The 26467-nt window shown below is 30.0% G+C and overlaps 3 protein-coding genes across 7 annotated transcripts; 1 reads left to right on the top strand and 2 right to left on the bottom strand.

Annotated features, from left to right (window-relative positions):
* Positions 1-292: 292 nt before the first annotated feature.
* Positions 293-1572, bottom strand: LOC134836865 (FMRFamide receptor). The gene has a single exon (XM_063852125.1). It carries the CDS (start codon positions 1515-1517, stop codon positions 447-449), a length of 1071 nt encoding a protein of 356 aa, XP_063708195.1. The 5' UTR covers positions 1518-1572; the 3' UTR covers positions 293-446.
* A 2918-nt stretch (positions 1573-4490) lies between these two features.
* On the top strand, positions 4491-22098 carry LOC134836863 (protein crumbs). Of its 5 annotated transcripts, XM_063852120.1 has the most exons (15): positions 4491-4679; positions 4732-5125; positions 5179-5334; positions 5872-5976; positions 10979-11119; positions 11176-12378; positions 12990-13127; positions 13202-13836; positions 14595-14790; positions 14850-17846; positions 18011-18064; positions 18225-18355; positions 18853-19094; positions 20601-20769; positions 21649-22087. In XM_063852120.1, the coding sequence occupies exons 1-15, from the start codon at positions 4593-4595 to the stop codon at positions 21877-21879; spliced, it is 6879 nt and encodes a 2292-aa protein (XP_063708190.1). In that variant the 5' UTR covers positions 4491-4592; the 3' UTR covers positions 21880-22087. The 5 variants fall into 5 exon arrangements, with proteins under 5 accessions (XP_063708190.1, XP_063708191.1, XP_063708193.1 ...); XM_063852121.1 differs by lacking the exon at positions 12990-13127; XM_063852123.1 differs by lacking the exons at positions 4491-4679; positions 4732-5125; positions 5179-5334; positions 5872-5976 and adding an exon at positions 7833-8084 and having other exon boundaries at positions 21649-22098.
* A 1864-nt stretch (positions 22099-23962) lies between these two features.
* On the bottom strand, positions 23963-26014 carry LOC134838151 (neuropilin and tolloid-like protein 2). Its single transcript, XM_063853622.1, has one exon. The coding sequence runs from the start codon at positions 25940-25942 to the stop codon at positions 24128-24130; it is 1815 nt and encodes a 604-aa protein (XP_063709692.1). The 5' UTR covers positions 25943-26014; the 3' UTR covers positions 23963-24127.
* Positions 26015-26467: the final 453 nt, after the last annotated feature.

The raw sequence follows: 26467 nt of genomic DNA, 5'->3' as shown, positions 1-26467 counted from the left end.
TCCATCGAGTTTGCGGAACTGGAAATCGTTTAAGAATTCCTCCAGAAGTTCACCGATAATGTCAATCGCTGACTATGGGGCTATTTATTGTTTTTTATGTATCGTTTGTCGTCTATCAAATGTTTTATTTTAAATTAAAATAAAAATCAAATAAAAATATTTTATTGCATAGTATTCATGTCTTATACATTAACTCTAAAACTCACATCTCTAAATATGTACATTTGTAATCTTTGCCATACTAGGTTTACACACATATTTCATTAGTAATACAAACAAAAAACTTGATTATTTCAATGTGAGGTAAGACTTACAATTTTATTTTTCTCTTGATATTTGTCAAAACATATTGAGTATCCTACTTTATCAAAAAAATATTTTATGTGAAATTATAAATATTATTAGGTATATATTCAACTCTTATTCAATATTTTCAAATAGACGCATCAACTGCAACCTAAACCATAAGAGTGGGTAATAGTTTTGCCCGTTGATAATGGTACACCATGTTCTAAAGAACTTTGAGTGGTATAATGTTTATTATGTGACCCTTGTAGAGGACTTGGACGGCTTTGAGACTTATAACTGCGAATAAAGGAAGACCTTTGATATCTGCCTGAAGTTCGTTGACTATTATCTCCTGAGTATGTGCTGTCGTCACGTAGAGCTTCTTCTTTTCGAGCAATTCTTTTTTTGCATAACATGCCGAAAAAAATACGTTTAAATTTATCTCCAAATATTACATAAATAATGAAATTTACACTGGAGTTTATTGTAACCAACAGATTTGAAATTTGATTAACATTATCCAACGTAATATTATAGAAAGCTTCAATCATATTTAGAACCAGTGCCAGAATATTGCACACCAAAAAAACTATAACTACACATATAAGCATCATGGCTAAACTTATTTCACGTTTTTCACTTCTACTAATTCGCAATCTTTCTTTATTTGCTTTTCGTATTTGTCTGTAGATCATAATATTGAAAAAAGATAGTGTTGTAAATGGAATAACGGAAATAAAAATTAAATACATCCAATGTATGTAAAAATTAATGTATATAACATTATTACGTAAAGCCGTGCCTGCAATACAATATATATTTCCAAAAATTGGATTCTGATCTTCAATCAACATCGGCTCAAAAAAGCGAGGAATATTGTAGATGAAGGAAAAAAGTAAAATGAGAATAACATAAATGCGTGCTCTTTCATAATTTAGCCACCGCCTCGATTGTAATGGAAAATAAACAACTAAAAATCTTTCAAAGCTTACTGTTATCGTAAGATAAGTACTAGCTGTTTGAGCCACCATAGCTAATGGGAAGACAAATAGTGTTAATTTTGGATACCATATATTGTAATAATTGTAAAGTTGGCCTGTATATGGATATATTGTTGGGAGACTGAACAACAGAATCGATGTAAAAATTAACAAAGTATCACAAGCAGCTAAACCAAACAAAACTGCTGAAATACTTGATCTCATTTGAGGTCTTGATAAAATTAGCATTGATAATCCATTTCCAAATATTCCAAATACTGCAATACTTGATAAAAGTAAAGCGCTAATTAAAAATTGGAACTGCATTTCATCAGATGGTTTGTACACATCTTTACATTGTAAAAACATAGATATATTCTTCTCATTTTCAAAATATTTTTCGCTAATATTTGTTTCTAAACTTATTAAGTTTTCCATTTTGTCAAAATTCTGTAAATTAAAAAAAAAATATTATATAAATCACGTGTTATTTCCAATTGGCTTACATTAATTATGTTATTTATAATATTTATTTTTTTAAATATTTTTCACTTCGGAGTTTGTTATACTTTTGTTCATACAGTTTTCATCTACTTATGATATTAAATCGTTTTATTTTAAGGTAGAAATATTTTCACAACGTCAAATCTAAAAATACATATGCCTGTATATATTTAAAATTTATTTTAACGAATTTCAAAACAGGTTTTGAAAAACAAAATTGATAAAACTTATAAAATAAATTTTGGAAATCGTTAAAATCAGCTCTTATGTGAAAAAATAAAAATGTATTTTTTTATTTTTTCTTGATATTTAAGCTAATAAATGTTCAATAATAAAAACGAAATGTCAAAAAATATCCTACCTATCCTAAATTTGGGTTACAACGAATTCAGCTACAAATGATTTGGCAAAAAGTTGGATTGAGGCACTTGACATACCGATTTGAAATGTTCTTTTTACCATGTTTTTGTTTTTTGTTTTGAATATGGTTTTATACGATAATACCATAATTTTCCTTTTTACCGCATTTCGAAGAAAAAATGCGGTATTATGCTGGAGATGTCGTGCGTCATGTGTGGCCTAATTGGAATGCACCCGGAATGTCATTCGGAATGTCGAAATGCAGCCGGAATGCACTCGGAATATCTGGAATGCACCCGGAATGTCTCGGAATGCATTAAGAATGTCCCGGAATGCACCCGGAATGTACTCAAAATGCACTGAAAAAGGGTGCATTCCGAGACATTCCGGGTAAATAATTAAATTTAAAATATCCCAATTAAATAGCAACATTAAACTTATACACCTGAAATGCGGTGCCGTTGAACGTACGCTGTACGGATACAGCTTGATCTGATTTTTTATTATTTTTTTTTCCCCCTGAATTTTTTCGGCAAAATCGGAGAGGGGGGGCGACATAAAGTGAAATAATTAAATTTAATGTTCTAAGGACAATAATTTAAATTACAATTTACAATAACTTAAATAATTTATCTACAATAAGCATCTGCAAGGTCTACAAAGTTATTCAGACCCCCGAAAAGACTAAAAAAGCTCCATGTCTACAAGCAGAGGCGGATATCCTTAATACCCCTTCCCCATTGACTGCAAGGCCATAAAAGGCCCAAAGAAGTCTCAACGTCCTACTTAGAATACCTGCAAGGCCCATGAAGCCTAAATGTTACATCTGCAGATAAAAAAATAAATTCGCCAAAAAAATCTGAAAAACTTGCAATGTTTATATTGTCATCCAGATGTGATTGATTAAACCACTATTTAGAAAAAAACGTAAAATTTATTTCGTTAAATATATATAATCTATTTACAAGGTAAATTAGTGGAGATTATTGATGTTGGTTGTGGCAGATACTTCTATAATTCTTCTTTATGGTCGTTTGGTGGCGAGCCTTAAGAATAAATTCTTATTTTTGAATAATAGGAATAAAAATGAGGGGTTAAAAGGATTAAATTGCCTCGTCAATATTTTCATTAATGGCTATTTTCCATTAACTGTGCTTGTGTCAGCTACTATTAATGCTGATGTACCATTAATAAGAGTTGGCTTACCCCTTACTAATGGTGGATCAGCATTGTGGCATGTACCTGGTGTACCATTATTAGTAGTTGCTCCAGCCCTAAATCTATGTTGGACCTCCACTACTAATATGTTGGGCAGCTGGTAGTGAATGGTCCCTCAGCATTGATAATACTTGAATAAACACTTAGAAGGGCGGTTTTTAATGCTGGGCCATTTAATCATGGTAGATTACCATTATATTTTCTGAGTGTAAGCAATAAAAATTTAAAAAATCTGTACAAATTCAAAAAAAAAAAAAAATACTAACATATTAAAAAGATTTTAACCCTTTTAAACGATTTTTTATACAAATGTATGAAATTCATTCCGGATATGCATTTTAAGTGAGATTGGGTATGTCAAAGGAGAACTTCAATATAAAACATTTTCTAAAATTTTAAAGCCCGTTCCAGGATTTTGAATATTATAAAATCATCAAAAAAATCTCATGCCATTTAAATTTCGATGAAATGCTAAAATCGGTTGGTGTGAAACAAATGTGAAATAAATGAATGACAAATAAAATCTAACAAAATCCAACTAAAATTCAAAAAAAAAAAAAACCATCGAAATCCACCAAAATTCATAAAAATAAAAAAAAAATCAAAAAATCCATCTAAAATTAGTTTTGACTCTCGTGGGATCCTTGAAATGCCAAAAAGAAAACCGTTAAGTTAGGGTTCTAATTGTAATTTAACATATAAATCTTGCAAGTCCTGTCGTTAAGATTCCTATTAGTCTTCATATTTCAATATACCGACCCGCCTGCAAGGCCTGCGAAATCCCAATGTTCACACTTCAGATAAGATAATGCATAAAAAAACAATTATTTTCGAGCATTCTGAAAAAAAAAAATTGTTGAAAAAAGCCCAATAGCCTTGGCATCATTACTGCAAGGCCTAAAGCCCAAAAAAGGAAAAGGCTACCCAAGTGAGGATCGTGACGGGAAAAATCCAGTAGCCGCGGCCATTTTCACGGTTGAGCCGTTTTCTTTCTAGCACATCCGGTCACTATCCTGCGATACACACTAATTTTTCGAAAAATCCAAGTTACTCGCCTCCTCGAACACACTAATTTTTTTAAAATTCCAAGTTACTCGCCTCCTCGAACACACTAATTTTTTTTAAAATCCAGTTACCAACCTCCAGTGCACACTAATTTTTGGATTTCCACCCCCGTTACTATCCTCACATGACACACCATTTATTTTATTTTATAAATTTATAATCAAAATAAGCACCAATATGAGTAACTTACCTGAATTGAAACAAAATGGTGATTTAAAGGAACCCTTTCTTATAGGAGTAGCGGGTGGAACTGCCAGTGGAAAGGTACTTACTTTTTATCCATTTTACATTTCTATTTATACACACTACATTATAGTCTACAGTGTGTAAGAAAATCATGGAAGCTTTAGGTCAAGCAGATATGGATCATAAAGAAAGACAGGTTGTTTCTATAAGTCAAGACAGCTTTTATAGAGAGCTTAGTACAGCTGAGAAAGCAAAAGCAGAGAAGGGTTTGTTTAATTTTGATCATCCAGATGCGTTTGACGAGGAACAAATGTTACGTGTGTTACAAGATATTTTAGCTGGTCGAAAAGTCGAAATTAATAGTTATGATTATCGAACCAATTCCGTTGCTCGAGACAAAAAAATAACAATATACCCAGCTGATGTCGTATTATTTGAAGGGATTTTAGTATTTTATTTTCCTCAAATTCGTGATTTATTCCACATGAAGCTGTTTGTCGATACGGATAGCGATACGCGACTAGGTATTATTATTTCAATATTAAAATTAAAGACAAGCTTAATTTGATTTTCACAGCTCGAAGAGTACCACGTGATATAAATGAATTTGGACGGGATCTTGAAACTGTGCTTAACCAATACATGACTTTTGTTAAGCCCGCTTTTGAAGAGTTCTGTTCTCCAACCAAAAAGTTTGCAGACGTTATAATACCCAGAGGAGCAGATAACACAGGTAATCTAAAAATGTATTTTTTTGAATCGCTAGAGTGTACTTTGATTTAACTACTTAACTTTTTCAAATACATACATTGCATTTTATTTTATGTTTCATATGGCTAAGAATACCTTAAAGATCAATATATAATTAAGATAAGCAAATCTAGAATTTTGTCTTGTTATTTTACATTTACAGTGGCCATTGATTTAATTGTTCATCATATAAGTGAAATTTTACATCCTTCATCTGATACCCTCAATGGAACATCATCAACCATAATGACCGCACGAGACTAATCATTTTAGTATATTTAGACTCTAGATTTTAGTTTCTATTTACATTCTTATTAAATCTTTTTTATTTTGTATAATATATTTACATTTTTTTTAACTATGAAATAGTGCTTGAATTGGGTATTGAAATTTATCACTTATGTTATTGGAAAATAAATAATTAGACACCTTTCTATAAATAGCTTTATTTTTTGTGTTTTACATTTCAATACAATTTTACAATACAATTAATGGTAAACTGTTTTTTTTTTATTTTTAGTTGCAATTGAGTTAATAGTCCAACATATCCGTGATTTTCTATATGATCGTACTTTACCTGATGTTAGTACAATTAATACATCTGGTAATAATTTACCTATATCAGGTAAGCTACCAAAGCAAATCGAATTGATATCCAGACCTCATTAATTACATTTCTATGCATAAATAATTTGTTTATAATGATATTTAACGTTTAATATGTCAAAAGTTTATTTTAATTTACTAACTATATTTGATGATCATAAAGTAAAGTAATTGCTCTTTTTAACTGCATACTTCACATAATACAAAATTCTTACATGTAACAAAAGGTAAAATGATTAAATGTAGCCTTTTTTAATTAAAGGCCACATCAAATGTTTGTCCATGTAATATTTCAATATTCGAAACCCAATGGGGAAAAAATAAAAGTTTCTTTTTTCCAAAATTTCTACTTAGCTTTCTGTCTTTGTTGTACATTAAGTGTTCCCAAAATTTTATTTTTGAGTAAAAAATAAATTATTTATTTATTAGGAAATACCGTTTTTAATACAACTTAGGGTTGCCAAATACCTAGCTCGTTTTGCCTAGACACATACCTAGACAGTTTTTATTGGATTTTTACTCATTTTAAAACAATTTTTAATTAAGATGGTTTGAATTTTGAAGTCATTAGAAACTTAAGATACTTTTATGTTTATCATATTACATATTTTATGTAAGGTAATCAATTCGAGGACGATTAGAGAAATTTATGTAAATGAAGGCCATCCGTGCTAAAAATAAAGGAAGGATGTTTGGCAATCCTTACTTGAAACAATTAAGTGTATATAGGCAGCTCAGGAGGTTTAAAAAAGACACCATCATTTTCAAAAATGTTGGTGAATACTAATTTTTACATTGAACTTTTGAATTTTACTGTTTACATTGAACAGATTTTTGAAACATCCTTAATATATCTACATTTGGATTTTAAAATCACGTATAAAAATCCAAACCTGAAAATAAGAAAAGGTTCTTCAAAAATAAGAAAATTTTGGAATGGCGAAATATTTTTTCGCATCTTTTTTTTTCAATTTTTAAGCAAGATTGAAAATTCGTTTAAAACTCATTTTAAAAATTTCTGATCAAACAGAACGTTTTCGACCATACATAAGTTTGTAAAAATGGTACAAATTGATGTACTCGAGACCATCAATCCAAGTGAACAAAAAGTTTGAAATTTATTTAAAAAAATTTTTTTTTTTTTTGAAAAAATCAAAGCGGGTATTTTGGTATTTTTTAGAATGGAATCCCTCATATTCAAAAATATGCCAGAGGCTTTGCCCTCCAAAAATGTCATACTTTATGAAAATGCAAAAAAAAAATCAAACTAATTAAAAAAAACAAGCAGAATCTAATATTTTAAAATAAAGTATCGAGATTTCTTATTGTATTTGTAAGATTTGAGTGTATAAATTACAAACTAATAGTAACAAAACAATTATTATTCAAAATTTTAATACAAAGTGTTTATTTATTTATCTTATTTGGATTTCATTCACATATTTATCGGTGATAAAAGATGCTCCTGGATATCGAAGATTTTCCACTACCATATTAAATAGGCAAATTTTTTCATTGTCTCAATAGTTTTGTAAAAACATTTTTAAACTTTTGGTAATTTTAAAATAATGTTCTTTTAGTGTTTCATAATTAGTTTGTGATTTTTAAGATTGTTAAACGATAAAAAATAAAGGAATTTTATAAAACATTAATTTTTAAAAAACAGTTTTTTTTCTAATCGAAACACCACGGATAAAATTCAACACACACATAAATATTTCTTAACCGGCCTTTAACGATCAGTTCGTAAGAAGGAGGGAATAAAATTACCACTACAAAAACTATTAAATTATAACAATACTCACACATGCATGTGAAAAAGGTAAGTTTAGTAAGTTTTTTACACTCACCTGTAAAAATACACAGGTATATGCGATTCTTGTTGTTTATATTTTATTCTACTCCATGCAGAACAGTGTTTCATTTTCAGTACTAGTTGAGCTTTAACTATCGTTATTGAAACTGTTTCGTGGTATTTTCTGGCTTATGTTTTTTATTTAACTCAGTTCAAGAAAATATAATGTTAAGTTTATAATTGTTTTTACCTATTTAAGTGAATATTTTGTTCAAATAATATGAAAAATTTAGCGAATAAACTTATATACGGATATCTAATAAATGCTATAGGTAATTTAAATTGTATAAAGTACATATAATTCTTTATTGTAAAATAAGTTTTTGGCTAGTTGGCACACTACACAGGCACAAGCTCATACAAATACATATTTTTTAGTAATCGTATCATTTAAATGAATATCATTTCTGTTGTTCTGAAGAAAAAAAAACAAAAAAAAAGAAAAATTGAAAATTAAATCAAACGATGTTAAAGAAAAAAAATGATTAGAAATGTATTGGTTTCTAATGATATCCATACAATAAAAAAATTGACGTTCCATCACGTTTGTGAACAATACACCTACCATAAATCCGATCAAAACTAATACTTACATAAAGACAAAAATAATAATAATAATAAAAATGAATTGAAAAAAATATAGTGAAATGTGACTCATTTGTTCAAAAGGAATTCATTATTACATATGAATAGTTCACGAGCCTCGTTAAAGTTTCTCGTAAATGATAAACTTTCATAATTTTCTTAAATATTATGAAATCCTGAAAAACTCATACCATTATTTTAAAGTGTAACTAAATATCAAATGAATTATATAATTGGAGTATAGTGGATGACCATTAGAATTATAGTGGAAGTATATACTTAGCCAAAATTAAATCTTTTGCTAAAATTTTTATATTTTTACGCCCCAATTTTGATTTCCCAATATATGAAATAGACAATTGTATTTTCAAATAAATTTTCTTTTCTTAAAATATTTTGCCTTAAATCATTTAATTTTTTTAATTTTGTAAGACAGAAGTGAGACAAAAAATTCAAAATACATAAAACCTTTTATTTGTTTAAAAAAATATGCAATCAGTCTTCCCATAACCAATGAAAAATATTTTAATGCATAAATGACATGTTATGTACATTCAAAATGCGCTTCAAAGCGTTGAAAGTCTGGGCTCAAGCGGATATACGATTGATGAGTTTTTGAAAATTATATTTTATTTAAAAAAAAAAATACAGCTCCAATATTAGCTGTAAGTAGAGACTCCAAATTCCTGGGTATTTTCAGAAGACGGTTGTCTGGACGGGAAATAGAAAGAACCGGGTACCCGGTTCCGGTTCCAAGATCCAAAAAAATAATGAATTTTAAAGAACAAAATATATTTTTGAAACATTTATTACCTTACTTTTCGAAAGGTAATACTTTCTTATTATTATTATTAAATTATAAGAAATGGTTATTTTTATCGCATTTCGTGAAAAAATGCGGTATTTTGCTCGTGATGTCGTCCATCCGTCTGTGTGGTGTGCCACTTTAATTTTATTTGAATTAGCAGGTTTGGCGAATTCTTTTCAAATAACAGATTTGACAGGGCGCCATCCATTTACGGCGTCGGATAAAAATGGACATTTTTTGACACCCACCCCCTCTATAATCGGAAACCGTCGTAATTTAAAGACCCCCCCTAATTTACGACGTACTTTTGAGTAAAATACCCCCCCCCCCTTTTTCAAGAAAAATTGTTAAAAATTAGCTCAAATTTATATGGAAATTTTGTGAAAAATTGTACATGTTTACTCAGTAAGTTAAAAAACAGATCGAAAAAGTTTGAAGCGCTTAAATATTAGTGACAAATTGAAACAAAAAATCTTAATTATAGAGAATTTATACGACGTCGTATTATACTTTTACCCCCCCTCCCCCTACGTCGAAATCCATCGGAAATTCATGGACCCCTACCCCCCCTCAAACTTCCGACGCCGTAAATGGATGGCGCCCAGTATATTTTGAAAAATTATCCGTTGGAAATTTAAATTCGTGTTTTTCCGTTGGAAATTCCGTCGATGAAAATTAGTGGAAAACTTCGTGAAAACTCGAAAAATTCATGGAAAATCGGAAAATCTTGAAAAGTTTCAAAATTTTAAAATGTTCAGGGGAGTCTCGCGAGTAACATGAAAAGCGAAAATTGATGAAAATTTTCGGGAAAAATCCATGAAAAATCATGGAATTAAACACATTAAAATGCTGACCGCATTTTTAAGCGAATGCAATTTATTCTCGTTTAATTTTAAAACTTTTACAAATTTTAAAAATTAAAAATTTTATATAGAAATTTATCTCAAACGATGTTTTAAATAGGTTTTAAATGTTTTTACCGCATTTCAATTTTTTTGAAAAAAATGCGGTATTGTGCTCGTGATGTCGTCCGTCCGTCCGTCCGTCTGTGTGGTGTGCCACTTTAACTTTGTTTGAATTAGCAGGTTTGGCGAATTCTTTTCAACTGACAGATTTGACAGCATATTTAAAAAAATTATCCGTTGGAATTTAAATTAGTTTTCTTCCGTTGGAAAATGTTGTCGATAAAAATTAGTGGAAAACGTCGGGAAAACTCGGAAAATTCATGGAAAATCGGAAAATCTTGAAAAATTTTAAAATGATTAGGGGAGTCTCGTGAGTAACATGAAAAGTGAAAATTAATGAAAATTTTTTGGAAAACTCGGAAAATTCATGGAAAAACATGGAATTGAACACATTGAAATGCGGTCAAGTCATTCGTTTTATACACGAATGCAATTCATTCTCGTTTTTTTTTTGTATTTTTGAACTAATTTATAATGTAAAGAACTAATGTTATAAGTCGATTTTTGTGATCTTTTAATTTAAAAATCTTGGAAAGGGTTACCTTAAAGGATGAACAATTGACCAATATGTCAAACATAAGTAAAATCCAAAAAGAGTTAATCGTTTCCGATTTTGTCGAAAAAATTCAGGAGGAAAAACAAAAATTAAATTAAAAATTTAAATATTTTTGACATTTTTATCAAACAATATCAGGGTTGGTCTTTTAAAATATGTACATACAAACAAAAAATTACGCACTTTATAAAATAAAAAAAATATGCTCAGGTATGCTAGAGTGTTAATATAATTAATGTAATTTATTTACAGTTATTAGTACGACTTTAACAGGCATAAACGCTGTTCTACAAGATCAAAGAGAAGCTTATTTTAATGGTTCATCGTATATCAGATTATTCCAGCCAATGGTGTTATGGCGACACTCAGTTATCAGCTTTAGAACATGTAAAGGTAAATTTGAACGCGTCCATCTTAACAAAAACTTTTCGTAACACATTTCATTTCAGGAGGTGAACTATTTTCTCAAAGTTACAAAGAACATACATTATCTGTTAAAGTTTTAACTGATGGAGTTTCAGTATTTTTTTTCACACCTCGAACTAATCCAATAGAAGTTTTAGTTCCTGCACATCTTCTAGACAATAAATGGCACACATTACAATTTAAGTATCAGTCGGGAAATTTAAATCTTTTGATTGAAGGTGTATCAACGATTATTGCCAACTCTTCATACAATAGCCTTATGATCACCGACGATGAAATAAAACGCGAAACTGCTATTCTAATAGTAGGAAACAAATATTCTGGATGTCTTTTGCAAGGACCGAACCTTGTTTTTAAAACTGAAAGCAATGGAGGTGTTGTATTTGGCAAGTGTCCCTTAGCGGATGGGCCGTGTTCAGATACTGATATTTTTATAAGTGAACCAATAGATCACTGCACAAATGAACCTTGTATGCAACATGGAGATTGCATTTCTACCAAAGATGGATATGAGTGTAAATGTTATGCAAGATACGATGGTAAAAATTGTCAAATAGATATTGGCTCTCCATGTCGAAAGCTTCCTTGTAAAAATGGAGCTCAATGTGAAGAAGATTTTAAAGGAGATTTCACCTGTCATTGTTCTAGTGGATTTATAGGAAAATTTTGTGAAATTGAGTCTATTGTCCATCCTTTGTGTGCAACGAACCCATGTTATAATAATGGCACTTGCACAGTAGACACACTAAATCAGATGAATTGCACATGCTTGGAGGGGTATTTTGGAGAAAAATGTGAGCATCATATAAATAATTGTGATTCACAACCGTGTTATAACAATGGTCGATGTATTGATTTGCCGGTTGGGTATAGTTGTGATTGTGAAGGAACTGGATACTCTGGTAAAGTTTGCCGGGATAATATAGATGAATGCACAAAGAGTCCGTGTCTCAATGGAGGTATATGTTTCGATAATTATGGATTTTATACATGTGAGTGCCCGTCTGGTTTTGGAGGGCAAAATTGTGAACAAAATGTTAGTGAATGTTCATCATTGCCGTGCCAAAATGGAGGAACTTGTCAAGAACTAAATGGAGGCTTTGAATGCAAATGCGCACCTGGATTTAGTGGAATTTTGTGTGACAACGCACTTCCTTGTTATCCTCCTTGTCCAATTGATTCTGAATGCTTTGGCGGAAGATGCGTTTGTAAGCCAGGTACTACTGGTAAGTCTTTTAATACTTTGTTATATTACTTTGAATATTTTACATATATACATGTTTTTGAATCACTCAATGTCTTCCTTTAATTCATAATATTAGTTTTTCGATAAGTGGGTTTTTAACACATTTTTTTGTAGTCCCTTGTCACATATGAAAACTTTAAATTTAAGCGGAGCTTGTGATATTTTAGCAGCTCTAGATACCAAAGACACTCTAAGATTGTATATATGTATGTATATTATATTTTGACAAATTTTCGTAAAAAAAAACTTTAAAAACTCCTCATCACCGTTCTTAATAAACATGATGAAGGAGGAAATGCGAAACAACATAAGTTTTTAAACACTCTAATGGCTCTCCCTGATTATTTAATAAAATGCATGATTTGTATATGAACATATTTAATGTTTATATTGAAATTTTCAAAGCTATTGCATTCTGTTTAGAATCTAGATCCATTATTACTATTTGTTTTATTTATTTTTAATATTTTCTACTATTCTACTATCATTAATATTTACACTATCCCACCACATATTGATCTTAATAACAATTAGATAGCACTACTTGGGTATACTTATTCTTTTTATTCTTATTATTGTTTGTAAATATAGGCTTAATAGGACATTGCATATCTAAAACACCAGTAAAAACTGCTAAAAGTAATGCATGTCCAAGTAATTGTTTGAATGGTGGTACATGCTTTGGAAACGGTTCAAATTACACATGTGTTTGCCATGCAAATTTTACAGGTTCGATAGAATTACATTTATACAAATAGAAATTCCGTTGTGCAACACGTTCATTCGATCTTTTTATTGTTTAGGTTTTCGATGCGAGTATCCGATGGCGTTACCCTTTCAAGAAATTTGTGATTGCCAAAATGGAGGTACATGTATCAACAAAACTCATTGTGCATGTCCTGCCGGTTTCGATGGAAATAAATGTGAAAAACAAGAAATATGCAATACTGCTAATGAGTCTTGTGTTAGTCCCTGCTCTAACTCGCCTTGTTTGAATGGAGGGACATGTCTACAAAAGGGGAAAAATTATGTTTGTGAATGTTCAACAGGATACAACGGTACACACTGTGAAACAGATTTTGATGAATGCAAAGCACAACCAGATATCTGTGAAAATGGAATCTGTGTGAATAAACCTGGCTCCTTTCAATGCTACTGTGAGCCAGGATTCACGGGTATTCATTGTGATTTAGATGTAGATGAATGCTTAAGTCATCCTTGTTTGAATAATGGTACTTGCGATAACAAAATCAACGACTATGAATGTCAATGCTCGTCTGGCTACACGGGTAAAGATTGTAGTGTAGATATTGATGAATGTGCGTCAAGTCCATGCACAAAAGGATCTACGTGCAATAATGAAATTGCAAATTTTACATGTAGTTGTATTCCTGGTATGACAGGCAGATTCTGTGAGATAGATATTGATGATTGTGAGGTAAGTTAATTTAGTTAAAATTAGTTCAAATCAATTTAAATTTTAAAAAATGTTTCAAACTGTTTTTAAACCATAAAACACCAAGTTTAAAAAAATTAAAATTATTCACAACGACTCAGTCCCGTTTGACAGACATTTGATCAAACATTGTCAAATAAAATATTTCATAGAAAATTTCCCAGGCGAAAAGAATAAATCGCACAATCGTAGTTTTTAACAAACTGAGAAAAAAACGATTTAAAGTTTTTTTTTTGTGGTTTTTTAGCTATAAAAATTTATTGATAAACTATTTCATTATTTCAAGCTCACATAATTGACCAATAAAAACAAATTTTTGTGCAGAAAAACTTTTTATCTAATCTTTAAGGTTTAGTTTTGGGAAATCTTTTGTTGAGAAAATAGGGTAAATCGCAGAATTGATTTAAGATTTTTCCAAATTTTTATGTTCAAACTGACTTCCCATACAATAACAGAGCATAAACAACACAAAAACATAAACAAAATAATTGCATGGTAATTGTGCGATTTATCCTTTTCGTTGCAATTGTGCGATATGGCATATTGAAACAAATCTCAAAATCTCTCAATGTATCTTAAAGTACTCGTCTTTAAGCATATTTTCTCATTCTTAACTCAATTTTGTCAAAAAATGCAGTTATGCGACATATTCTTTTTGCCCAGGATTTATTTTTTGCAATTTTTGACACTTTCATAACTGAACAATTTATGTTTTACGTATATTTATTTTTCTCTTGAAGTCTCAACCTTGTCAGCATGGTGGAATGTGTATTGATCAATTGGGAGGTTTTAAATGCAATTGCGAAGGAACTGGATATTCTGGTGTTTTATGTCAAATGAATATAGATGAGTGTGCTTCGAATCCCTGTCAGAACGAAGCTAAATGTGAAGATGAAATTAATGATTATATATGTAATTGCTACACTGGATATAAAGGTAATATTCAAACTTCATATTGTATTGTAATTAAAGTATTGTTTAACATATATTTTTAGGAAAAAATTGCGAGGAAGATATAAATGAATGTGAATCGAGTCCATGCCAGTTTGGAGGTAGATGTCTAGAACGTTCAAACATATCACTTTACCAATCCATTCAACAATATAGCCTTCCCCCAACGTTTTCACAAAAGTTTTCTATAGAAAATGCAAGTGGCTATGAATGTGTTTGTGTTCCGGGCACAACTGGTATTAATTGTGAAGTTAACATAAATGAATGTGATAGTAATCCATGTAAGAATGGTAACTGCAATGACCAAATAGGAGGATATGTGTGCGATTGTGAGCCCGGCTTTGAAGGAGATCATTGTGAAATCGATATCAATGAATGTGATAAATATCAACCATGTTTAAATGGTACTTGTATCGATGGAAGAGATGACTATGTGTGTGATTGTGATGGAGGATGGGGAGGAAAAAACTGTTCAGTAGAATTAATTGGTTGCAGAGATTCACCTTGTTTAAATAATGGAAGCTGTATCCCCTTTTTAGAATATGAGACAGACCACAAATTTAATTGCTCATGCCTAAATGGCTTCCAAGGTTCAACGTGTGAGCAAGGGACAACAATGTCTTTAGTTGCAAGTAGTTTACTAACAGTCAACACTACAAGAGAGGAAGGATACGACATCTCTTTAAGATTTAGAACTACATTACCTAATGGCATTTTAGCATTTGGGAATGCCAATTCTTATAGTTACATTTTAGAGCTAAAAAATGGTAGACTGAATCTTCATTCATCACTATTGAATAAATGGGAAGGTGTTTTTATAGGGTCTAGCTTAAACGACACAAAGTGGCAAAAAGTTTTTGTAGCCATTAATTCATCTCACTTAGTTCTTTCAGCAAATGAAGAGCAAACCATCTATCCAATTAATTCATATGAAGGCTCTAATATGAGTCATACAAGTTTCCCGGTGACATATTTGGGAGGCACTATACCTAATCTTCACTCTTATTTGCGACACTTAAACAATCATGAACCAACAAGTTTTGTCGGATGTATGCAGGACGTTGTGATTAACGGACAATGGGTTCTCCCAAGTAGCCAAAATCCTTTTACTAGTTTATTGAACGTTCAGGAAGGTTGTCAACGTATAGCACAATGTAACCCAAATCCATGTAATTCAAACGGTCATTGTACGGATTTGTGGCACACCTATCGCTGCACTTGCCAGCGTCCAAATTTAGGACCTACATGCAAGTACAATATAACGGCGGCAACATTTGGAAATGAAAACACAAATCATTCCGCTGTTGTTGTGACAGTAAGTGATGTTGCACGCAGGACAATCCGCTCAATGTTGAACATTTCAATGTTTATTCGGACACGACAAAGCACAGGAATCATCTTCCATTTGGGATCAGCGACTCGTGGTTCAACAGAGCCTACAGGCTCTTATGTGTCAGCCCAACTTGACAAAGGAGAATTGTTTGTGCGAATGAGATTTAATGGTACACCAGAAGGTTACACAGTTGGAGGAAATAAACTTGATAATGGCTATAATCATTTAATAGAAGTTATACGCAATGGCACGCTTGTTCAAGTGAAACTAAATGGAACAGAATATTTTAGAAAAACATTGTCCTCCAGTGGTAATTTAAACGCACAGTTGTTATATCTTGGAGGCCCACCATTAGACATGGACTCTGAAGAAAAGTTTACTATTGAAGAAAAAGATCGTATGTACTTTAAAGGAATAATTCAAGATGTACAAATATCAAATGGATCAGACTATGGTTTGATGGGGGTAGAGCTGTACCCACTCAAGGAACAAGAGGAAGGATTAGAGCTTCCACGACCGTTCGGTGACGTCATAATTGATAGAACATCAGTACTAGAAGGAGTAGTATCAGATGACCTATGCAAAACAAAGCCTTGCAAACATGATGCAGAGTGTCAAAATACTTGGAACGATTTCATTTGTATATGCCCTCGAGGATACAAGGGCAAGCTATGTCAAGATATTCAGTTTTGCGAGTTACAAAAATGTCCAGGAAATGCAGAATGCAAAAACTTGGATGACGGATATGATTGTGTGTCAAATGTTACTTTCAAAGGTGATCAAGAAGCACCTTTAGCTTACACTTTTAATAGGCATATTGATATTTTGAGTAATAAGCTAGACCACACTATCGAAATTTCTTATAAAACTAAAAAAGGAGGCACTATTTTGTTTGTGCAAGATGGAGATATGTTTTTTCACATTGTTGTCCATAAAGATCAAGTTAAAGTTCAATGGTTGCTTTCTACAGGCTCAATGAAACAAAATAAATTTCAGAAAGAAGATACAAACTATGATTGGAATACAATTTTAATTAAGATTCAACAAGATGGTAAATTTGAAGCCGGATGGAAAGGCTGGGAAGATTATGTTGAACCAATTCCATCAGTATCGGACCACATAGATTATAATGCTTTTATGCACCTATTTTCCGGGAAATTTTTGATTTTCGTTGGTGGAATAACAAACAATAGTGAACAAAATGTCAATGATCAAATTCCAATGTTCAAGGGATGTCTTGGAGAAATTCGAATTGGCGGAATCTTGCTACCTTTTTTCCCACATAAAGAAATTTACCCCGAAGAAACATCTCAAGCAAAGTCGTATTATAGTTTAAACTCGACAAAACCGGAAGAAGGTTGCGTGGTATGTTTTCAACAAGACTGCAAAAATGGGGGTATTTGTACTAATGCCTCTGAAATATATTCTTGTGAATGTCCAGCTGGCTATAGCAATGATGATTGTTCATTAAATATTGATGAATGTCAAGAATCACTTTGCACCAATAATTCAACCTGTATCGATGGTATTGCGAGCTATGAGTGCTCTTGTGGTCCTGGTTGGGAAGGAACATATTGCGAAAAAGAGATAGATGAATGTGCTTCAAGTCCTTGTCATAATGGAGCAACTTGTACAGATTTACTAGGTGATTTTAAATGTACTTGCACTGAGGAATATGCTGGACTACAATGTGATGTTTTGAAACTAGGTAAAAAATAACTTCAAAGTTAGACGATTCAATTAAAGCTTATGTTTCTAATCTATGGAATTTGTTAGAAGCATGTAATTTATATATCTAAGCATAGAATGATTGAGTCGTCTCATCAAATTATACTTTGTAGCACTAGCACTAAAAATTGTTTTTTGTTTTAGTAACTTGTGAAAATCATCCCTGCAAAAATGGATCTACATGTGTTGACGAAGTTGGTAAGTTTTTGTCATTGATTTCAAGGTTGTAAGGTGCTTGTGTAAAGTTTTTTATTAAGTTAAAATCACGAAAACCTTTATAATTTTTTTTTTGTTTTTGAATTTCATAACAAAATTAAATTATTATAATACATTTTAATTAAATAAATATATGTTTTAGATTCAACTACGGGAAATAACTTTACATGTTTTTGTACGCCAGGATATCAAGGTGCATTATGTGATTTAGCTTTTTGTCAAGTAAAACCTTGCGAAAATGGAGGGTTTTGTATTGAAAATGAACCTCCAACGGTAAGAAAACGATAATTATGTACGACTAATTCTGTACTTTAATTTTTCAACATCTTTTTAAATTTTGAATATTTTCAATCGTAATTCTGGCAAACTGGTGTTTCTGGGATTTCTATTTCACGTTATGAAAACCCCCTAAAAATGATAAGGAAATATAAAACATTCAGCTGAAAATTATTTTTAAAGTAAAGTTTTTTATTAAATCGAAAGAAAATTATTTAAATCCATGTGTGTATTAATTGTGTTTATTTGTATACTTTGAATAAATGAATTTTCAATAGGCAGAATGAAACCTGCGGTAAAACTTTTTTTTTGTGTAAAATAGTAATTTGGCTTGAAATACGTGACACTACTAATCAAACATGAACGGCGATTTTACCTAAACTTATCATTAAAAAAAATAACTTTGAGTAAAATTATGGGAAAAGAAACGTGAAAGAAAATTAATTTTTAGAACCAAATGTCTAATATTATAGTTTTTTTATTTATAAAAACAGCAACCAAAATGCGAATGCAGTGTGGGTTTTGATGGTGAATATTGCGAAACAAATATCAATGACTGTATACCAAATCCTTGTCAAAATAATGGCTACTGCGTTGACGAAGTAAATGGATACAATTGTAATTGTCATAATACTGGCTTTGAAGGTATAAATTGCGAAGTAGACATTGATGAATGTGCCTCAGGATTAGTGAACTGTGGCAGTGGAAGTTGTTTAAACCTAGCAGGATCATTCAAGTAAGTAATATGTAGTAAAAACACATATGGTGAATATGACTATTTAACATAAATTTTTTTACTGTTTTAATGATTTAGAAGTCGTTGCTAAAGATTATTTTAGAATGGAATTTATTTGGCACGTCTTTATTCTATTTGGGCAAATAAAAATTACTTTTAGGAAAATAGATTTAATTCAAAACCTCTCGAAAATAATATTTTGACAAAGCACAATTAAATTTAGTACATAGAAATTACATTTTTTAGCAAAAAAAAAATTTGCCATGTGCACATAAAATTAATTTTTAGTAATTTGCTTAATTTACATTAGCTTTTAAATATTATATGAACCAATTTCCAAGGTTAAAAGGAAAATACGACGTCGTATTAATTCTATATAGTTAAGATTTTTTGTTTCAGTTTTTCAGAAATTTTTAAGCGCTTCAAACTTTTTTGCTTTGTTTTGTAACTTACAGTGTAAACATGTACAATTTTTCCCAAATTTCTATTTAAATTTGAGCTACATTTTAAACAATTTTTCTTGAAAGGGGGGGGGGTATATTTGGCTAAAAAGCACGTCGTAAATTAGGGGGGGTCTTTAAATTCCGACGGTTTCCGATTATAGGGGGGGTGGGGGTCAAAAAATGTCCATTTTTATCCGACGCCGTAAATGAATGGCGCCTTAGGAGGAATGAATGTTTTTCTATACAAAATTGATCATTTTTCACTAAAAATTTGAAAAGTATGAAAGTATCGAATTTTCTAGTGTTCGGAATATGCTGCATGGAAAAAACAATGCAGGTCGACATGCAAATATGTCGACATATGCCGGCATGCATGCAGCACGTTTTTAGATTATCGAAAATTTAGTATTTTTTAGAAAACGTATTTTTTATCACTTAAAACACAAAATATGATAAAATATAAATTTTTAAATTAAATTTGTTAACCATTTGAAATTTTTTTTTTTTCAATATCTTAATTTTCTGTCAATAAAAATTAATTTTTTAATAACGATATTCAAAAATTTTATTAAATGTCACTTAAATTGAATTAAATTTAAAATAAAATTAAATTTTTGAACTCGAAATTAATGTAAAAAATAAGACGAATTCGAAAAATAAACATAAAATGAGAACCGCGTTCATAAAAAAACTAATTCAATTGAAAATATTCAATTTTTGGTTTAAATTTTTTTCCATGTCAATTTTACATGTCGACATGGTATTTTCATGCAGCATATATGTTAACATATATGTCGACATATGCATGTCGACATGTGCATGGGACAAACCCTAGAAATTTCAACTGATTTTAACGGAAAATTTGGTCAAAAATGTACTAAAATTTAAGATATTTTTTACATTTTAGATACTTGATATCCCCCTTTTGATTTTCAGAAAAAAATAGGTGGGAGGAAACCTGAAACACTTAGGATTTGTTTGGCCTAAAAATAAATATTTACAACATTTATTTTACATCGTATCAAAATTTATGATTTGATTTTTGATATTTATATTCAAATAGATGTGCCTGTGAATATGGATTATGCGGACGAGGTTGTTCTTTTGTTGACTATTGTGCTGGGGTTAATATTTGTGCAAATGAAGGACATTGCATTGAAACATGTGATGATAGATCTGACTACTATTGCAATTGTACTTTTGGATTTACTGGCAAAAACTGTACAGAACAGGTACGAATTACTTATTTAAACTGCTTTAAAATAAATATTTTTACATAATAAGAACAATTATAATCACTAATTAGCACACTGATTAATTTATAAAACGGGTGTTCCAAGTTCCAAAAACTTAACTTGTTTCGCGTTTTCTCCCCCATTATTTTTATCAAAAATGACCATGCGGAGTATGAAAAATATATGTAGATTTTGAAATACTATTCATATAAGAGGAATTTAAAATTTTCAAAATGTTTTTTGTTAAATTTAAAAAAAAATATGTATATAACGTCAAAATAAAAATACTTGATCGACACACATCTAGTTAATTAGTTTACAAATTATTACTTCATTCTTTTTTGATGATCTTTGTGGAACGATTTTTTAATATTTCTGTAAATTATTTTGTTATAGAATAAATTTCATCCGATGTTCAATTGGAGCGTATAGTAAACCAACAATTTGTTAAACAAATACTATAAAAAGTAATGCAAAATTGAACAATTTCGTAATTTTTTCGATACGAAACGAAAATTTGTATATCGCCTTTCCCCCAAGGTTTTTATTTTAAAAATGTAACAAACAACAGAAAAAGTATTTAGAATACCCTAAATTATATTATAAAACATATAAGATTTAGAAAAATAGAGAAAGTAGTCGTCTAAAGAACGACATACTATACCGCATTTCGATGTTATACATATATCTACGCTTTTTTGTACTCCTCATTTCAGAATATAGTACTCATCAAGTCACATTTTCATTCCCCTCATTTCACATATTTATTCATATTTCTTAATTTCACATATTCATTTCCCTCACTTCACATTTTCATACTCCTCATTTAATTTTTCCGAACTCCTTATCATCTGTAGACTTGTTTTTTAATTTTAGATTGCTATCGAAAGTAAAGGTCCATCAACTACTGACATTGCGATAATTGTGGTTCCTGTGGTAGTAGGAATAATAGCGCTTTTGGGAGCCATATTAGGGACTTTACTAGTTATGGCTCGAAATAAAAGAGCAACTCGTGGAACTTATAGCCCAAGTGCACAGGAATATTGTAATCCGCGTCTTGAAATGGATAATGTTTTAAAGCCACCACCTGAGGAAAGGTTGATATAAAGCTAAATATATTCTTAAATAATAAACGTATTCCAAAATCATTTTTGTCGCGATATACATAAATTTATGTATATTTGATATATATATATGATATATATATGATATATGATATAAATATTTTTTAAGTAAAATCTCTTTGAATATAAAGACACATTAATTATAAAAGCAAATTTGAAAGACTTCGAAACAAAATGTTTTTTAAATAAAAAAAAAAATAAGCGAAACACATATTTCCTTATTGTTATCTCAATTAGTATCAAATGCATATCTTATAAAAATATCATATAAAATGAAAACACACTAAAAATAAATATTTGCGATATTAAGATAACAATATTTAACTTTATTTAGGCTGTTCCAATTTTTTTTTCGATGTTTTTGTCCCAAAAATTTTTTTTTCAAAATGGGGGGCAACTAAAAAAAAAGTTTTGACAAAATGACAAAATTCAAACGATTCAAGAATATTTTAGTTTTTTAAGATATCTACATTGAGATTTGATAATGTTAAATTGATCTCAGAGTATTTCAAGTTAAAAATTTAAAAAAATGTTTTCTGAAGATATTGTAAGTGAAGAAAATTCTTGAAAAACATCTTGAAAATTTAAAATTAAAAAAAAAAGTTGAAAATTACTTGAAAAAATATGGAAAAAGACCAAAAAACGGTCAATTTTAATGACATTTTTAACTTTTTATTTTTATTTTGCCCCATTGCATTTTCCACTCGACACATACTAACTACTCAAAAATTAAATTTTTTACTTTTGAAATGGGGCAGGGGACAAAAACATAGAAAAAAAATTTGGAGCCGCCTTAAAGAAAAAAAAACTGGACAATAAATGAATACAAAACGAATAGTTGTGCATTTGAGAGACTTTACAGATACCTAGTTACATATAAACAAAAAGAGCATACATATACATAATAATTCATATGTGTAAAACTATGCAAAATGTGATAAACATGATTCAACATGACCGCTCCAAATGTATATAAAAAAAACTTAAAAGGGTGATCGAACTTTATTTCTGACTTTCATTTGGAGCGGCCTAAATATGATATATCATTCGATCATACTAATTCAATAATACTTTGGAACATAAATATTTTGTATTTATGAGGTAACTTCTAATTTATTATTTATTTACCGCATTAAAAAAAAAATTTTGACAAAATGAGATACCTAAATAATTTGCTGGTGATGTCCGCAACAGTTTTAACGATTAAGATGTACAAGCTACTGAAAAGAGTTTTATAAATGGAATTTTTTTTGTTCCAAGGCTTATTTTTAAAGAAAAGGTAATAGAAAACAAAAAATGAGCTTAAAATACTCGATACATACAACCTACTCAAAAATGAATACAGATCAAATATGTAATAACTATTAATAAATGAATAAGTGAATAATGTGAGTTATCAATATAAGTAAAAAATGCCTTAAATCTGACTTTTGCAACGTACCATTTTTTTTTAATTTAGTGTTAAGCCCAAAAAATTAATTGATCAGGAAAAATAACTTTTAATATTTAAAATATTTATTTAACCATTTTTGTTACTCCATCCATGCATTGTTAAGAATTTAAATTATAATCAAAGCAGCAAGAAAAGAATTTGTTCAATGTCATATATTTTCTTAAGTGTATAATATGTAATTAATTTTTATTATTACATTTTTTTATTATGTTAAGTAAAAATACCCTAATATTAAAAATGACTGAAATAAAAAAAAAATTAAATAAACAAATACATTATTTTGTATTATGTATGTAAATACCAATGTTTAAAATGCTAATAAGAAAGTTGTGGTGTCCAAATATTGTGTTAATGTTTAGCTACACTATTTAGGAAGAAAGTGTACCGATTTTTTACAATTTATATCAATATAATAACATAATTTTATATTAATAGTCGAAATTTCCACTATTTTCTTTTTTTTCTGAGAAAATTTTAGAGAAACATAAATACCTACAAATGTTTTAGTTCAAATTTTAAAGCCTTCGTTAAAACTTAATAAAAAAAAAACCTTTGCATTTATCTTAATTCTTGATTTACATATGAAATGTTCGTCGTTCACACAAAAGCATGTTTATTTTTACTTATAATATGCAAATAATCATATATCTTTAACTTTCTAAGGGAGGTAAAAACTAAACCTTAAAAATTCCTTTCAAATTACAACTTCAAGAATGAAGATTTTATAAATTTAACGCTAAATTAAAGATAAAAAAATCCAATATTTATTTTATCGGGTTCAGGGTTTAGTTGAAATAGAATTAGTTACTATTATTACATCAGGTGCTGATTTACGATCATGTTCATCGTCTGGTATATCAATATCTTTGTTATTATTGAATAAAAACCTTTGTGTTCTTGTAGAACCCCAATGATTTTTATGATTGTATCCGATGTCCTCAACGTCATTCGCTGCAGTTTGAAATGAAGGTATGGTTGGAACACCGAATGAGGACAAACGGTGACTAGTTTGTGCTTTAGAATTGCATATATTTTGAAATAGTGATTCACGTGTTTGGGATCCCACTTCACACATTTTGTTACTAGGTTTACACAAAAACTCTTGATGATTGATGTTAATTTCGTTATTTTGTTTTAGTGCCTCATTATAATGTCTTTCTTCAGAATCTTTTGATGCAGACTGACTGCTAGAAACTTGCATTTGGTATGTTCCTAGTTCATGAAAATCCACAGATTTTAATGATGATTTTCCATTGATTTTATCTATGCTTTGAAGTGATTTCTTAATTTCGCGGTGGTCTATTGCATCTAATTCACTTTCACGTGACTGTCGAATATGTTCTCTGATAATTTTTTGATCCTTTGCCAATTTTCTTATACAATTGATGATAAAAGTTACCATCATTCCTCCTAATATAAGACCAAATACTACAATTATAATAGTTATATGTTCAGATTGGCCAACAACGGTTTGGGAGCACTTCATTTCGTCCCAACGATACTGACAGTTCGTTATACCATTACAGTACAAGTCACTAGATATACACTTTGCATCCTCACAATCAAATTCATCGTCTTCGCATTTAGCAGAACTACCTATTTTATCATGATATGCAGTGTATAATATTGCAAATGAAGAATTAACCGCAGATGCTTCTGCAAAAAATCGTATGTGAACAACGTTTGTTTTTGAGTTTACAGAGTCAGCTACGGATCCACAAAAGTTTCTCAGACGTGATGGCATGTCTGTACGTTCATCAAAAACATCGATAAAATTACTTTCACAATCGTTTGGTTTTTCCAATTTAAACTTTTCAAATGACAATTGAACTTTCCACCCCTCTTGCACAGTAATTGTCCACATGCAATCTAATGACAGTCCATGCTCGACAACTGTTCGGACTCTTGTGTGTGGGATATCCGTTCTATTAATAAATCCTTCATTACCATCTCTATTCATGCGACAACCTTCCTCATCGAATACAGTTGCAGTAGGTCTTGGAATGAATTCATAAACGGCTGTAAAACCATGATATTCAATATTATCATCTGAATGAAAATGCAACCATAAGAACCGATCTTTGCTTTGAATCATAGGTGGGAAGTTATTACCACAATACTGTCCAATCAATGTTGAAAACCCATGAGCACCATCTCGAATTTCAAGAAAGTCAAATTTACAATCATCTGAAGGCTCAATAAAAAAAGAGTCACGAAAATCGAGCCGTAACACAAATCCAATTGGGGCTTCTAAAATTCTTACACAATCAACGCTGTTCGGGTAGTTATTTGGGAAACCAGGGCTGTGCAAAATATGTCCAGCTGGATCATCAAATGTGAAGGACTCACATGTAGCTGCTGAGGTATACATATTTACAGTTGATCTCTGGAACTTTGATTGATTTTCTTTAAATAAAATTAACGAATCTTTTGACGTTACACTATTTTTTTCTAAACTCTTGTCATGTTCTTTACTATTTTGCAAAACCTGTTCTGGGTGAGAGATTCCGAACACTTCAGTATTTATTAAAAAGAAGAAGAGCACCAGTGATTGGGCCACAACTGAAAAGCGTTTCCTCTTATAGTAATTCATTTAATAACGTGATATTTCGTCTAAGATTTTCAATGTTTCTTGTTTTGTTTTTCATTACTTTGGCCACTTTACTTTTTTTTAATCAATTTTTACTGTGTTTATTTTTGTTTAATTTTTAATGATTCTGTTATCTGAATTTCTTAACAAGGTTTTTTTGTTTTAATGCTAAAATAGCTTTAACACAAATATGTAAATTGTTTTTATCATCATTTCTTTCGTTACAAATCAATGTTTAAATTTCATATTTCATAAATGATGATTTTATAAGAGACAATCAGTCATAAAATTGATATGTTTCTTCTCAAATAAGTGTTTTAAAGTTTGCCAAATTGGTGTTTTCCTAGTAAAGAAAAAAATAATTTTGAATTAAACTATAAATAACCAACAAATATATACATACACAATCATATACTCTTATATATATCATATAAAACGAACCAAAATATTTTCCTATGTATTTAAATAATTTATATTTATATTTTTATGTCTCTATGTGAAAATGTAGTTTTTTGTACATTTATAATT

This window comes from Culicoides brevitarsis, chromosome 1, assembly GCF_036172545.1.
Source record: "Culicoides brevitarsis isolate CSIRO-B50_1 chromosome 1, AGI_CSIRO_Cbre_v1, whole genome shotgun sequence".
NCBI lineage: Eukaryota > Metazoa > Arthropoda > Insecta > Diptera > Ceratopogonidae > Culicoides > Culicoides brevitarsis.
This window is presented reverse-complemented; position numbering and strand designations above follow the sequence as displayed.

Excerpts from the sequence above, each read along its gene's own strand:
- LOC134838151 (XM_063853622.1), bottom strand. The coding sequence starts at position 25,942 with ATGAATTACTATAAGAGGAAACGCTTTTCAGTTGTGGCCCAATCACTG.
- LOC134836863 (XM_063852120.1), top strand. The coding sequence starts at position 4,593 with ATGAGTAACTTACCTGAATTGAAACAAAATGGTGATTTAAAGGAACCC. Across the intron at positions 5,126-5,178 it reads GGATAGCGATACGCGACTAG|CTCGAAGAGTACCACGTGAT; the intron begins GTATTATTATTT and ends TGATTTTCACAG. Across the intron at positions 13,837-14,594 it reads TAGATATTGATGATTGTGAG|TCTCAACCTTGTCAGCATGG; the intron begins GTAAGTTAATTT and ends TTTCTCTTGAAG.
- LOC134836865 (XM_063852125.1), bottom strand. The coding sequence starts at position 1,517 with ATGCTAATTTTATCAAGACCTCAAATGAGATCAAGTATTTCAGCAGTT.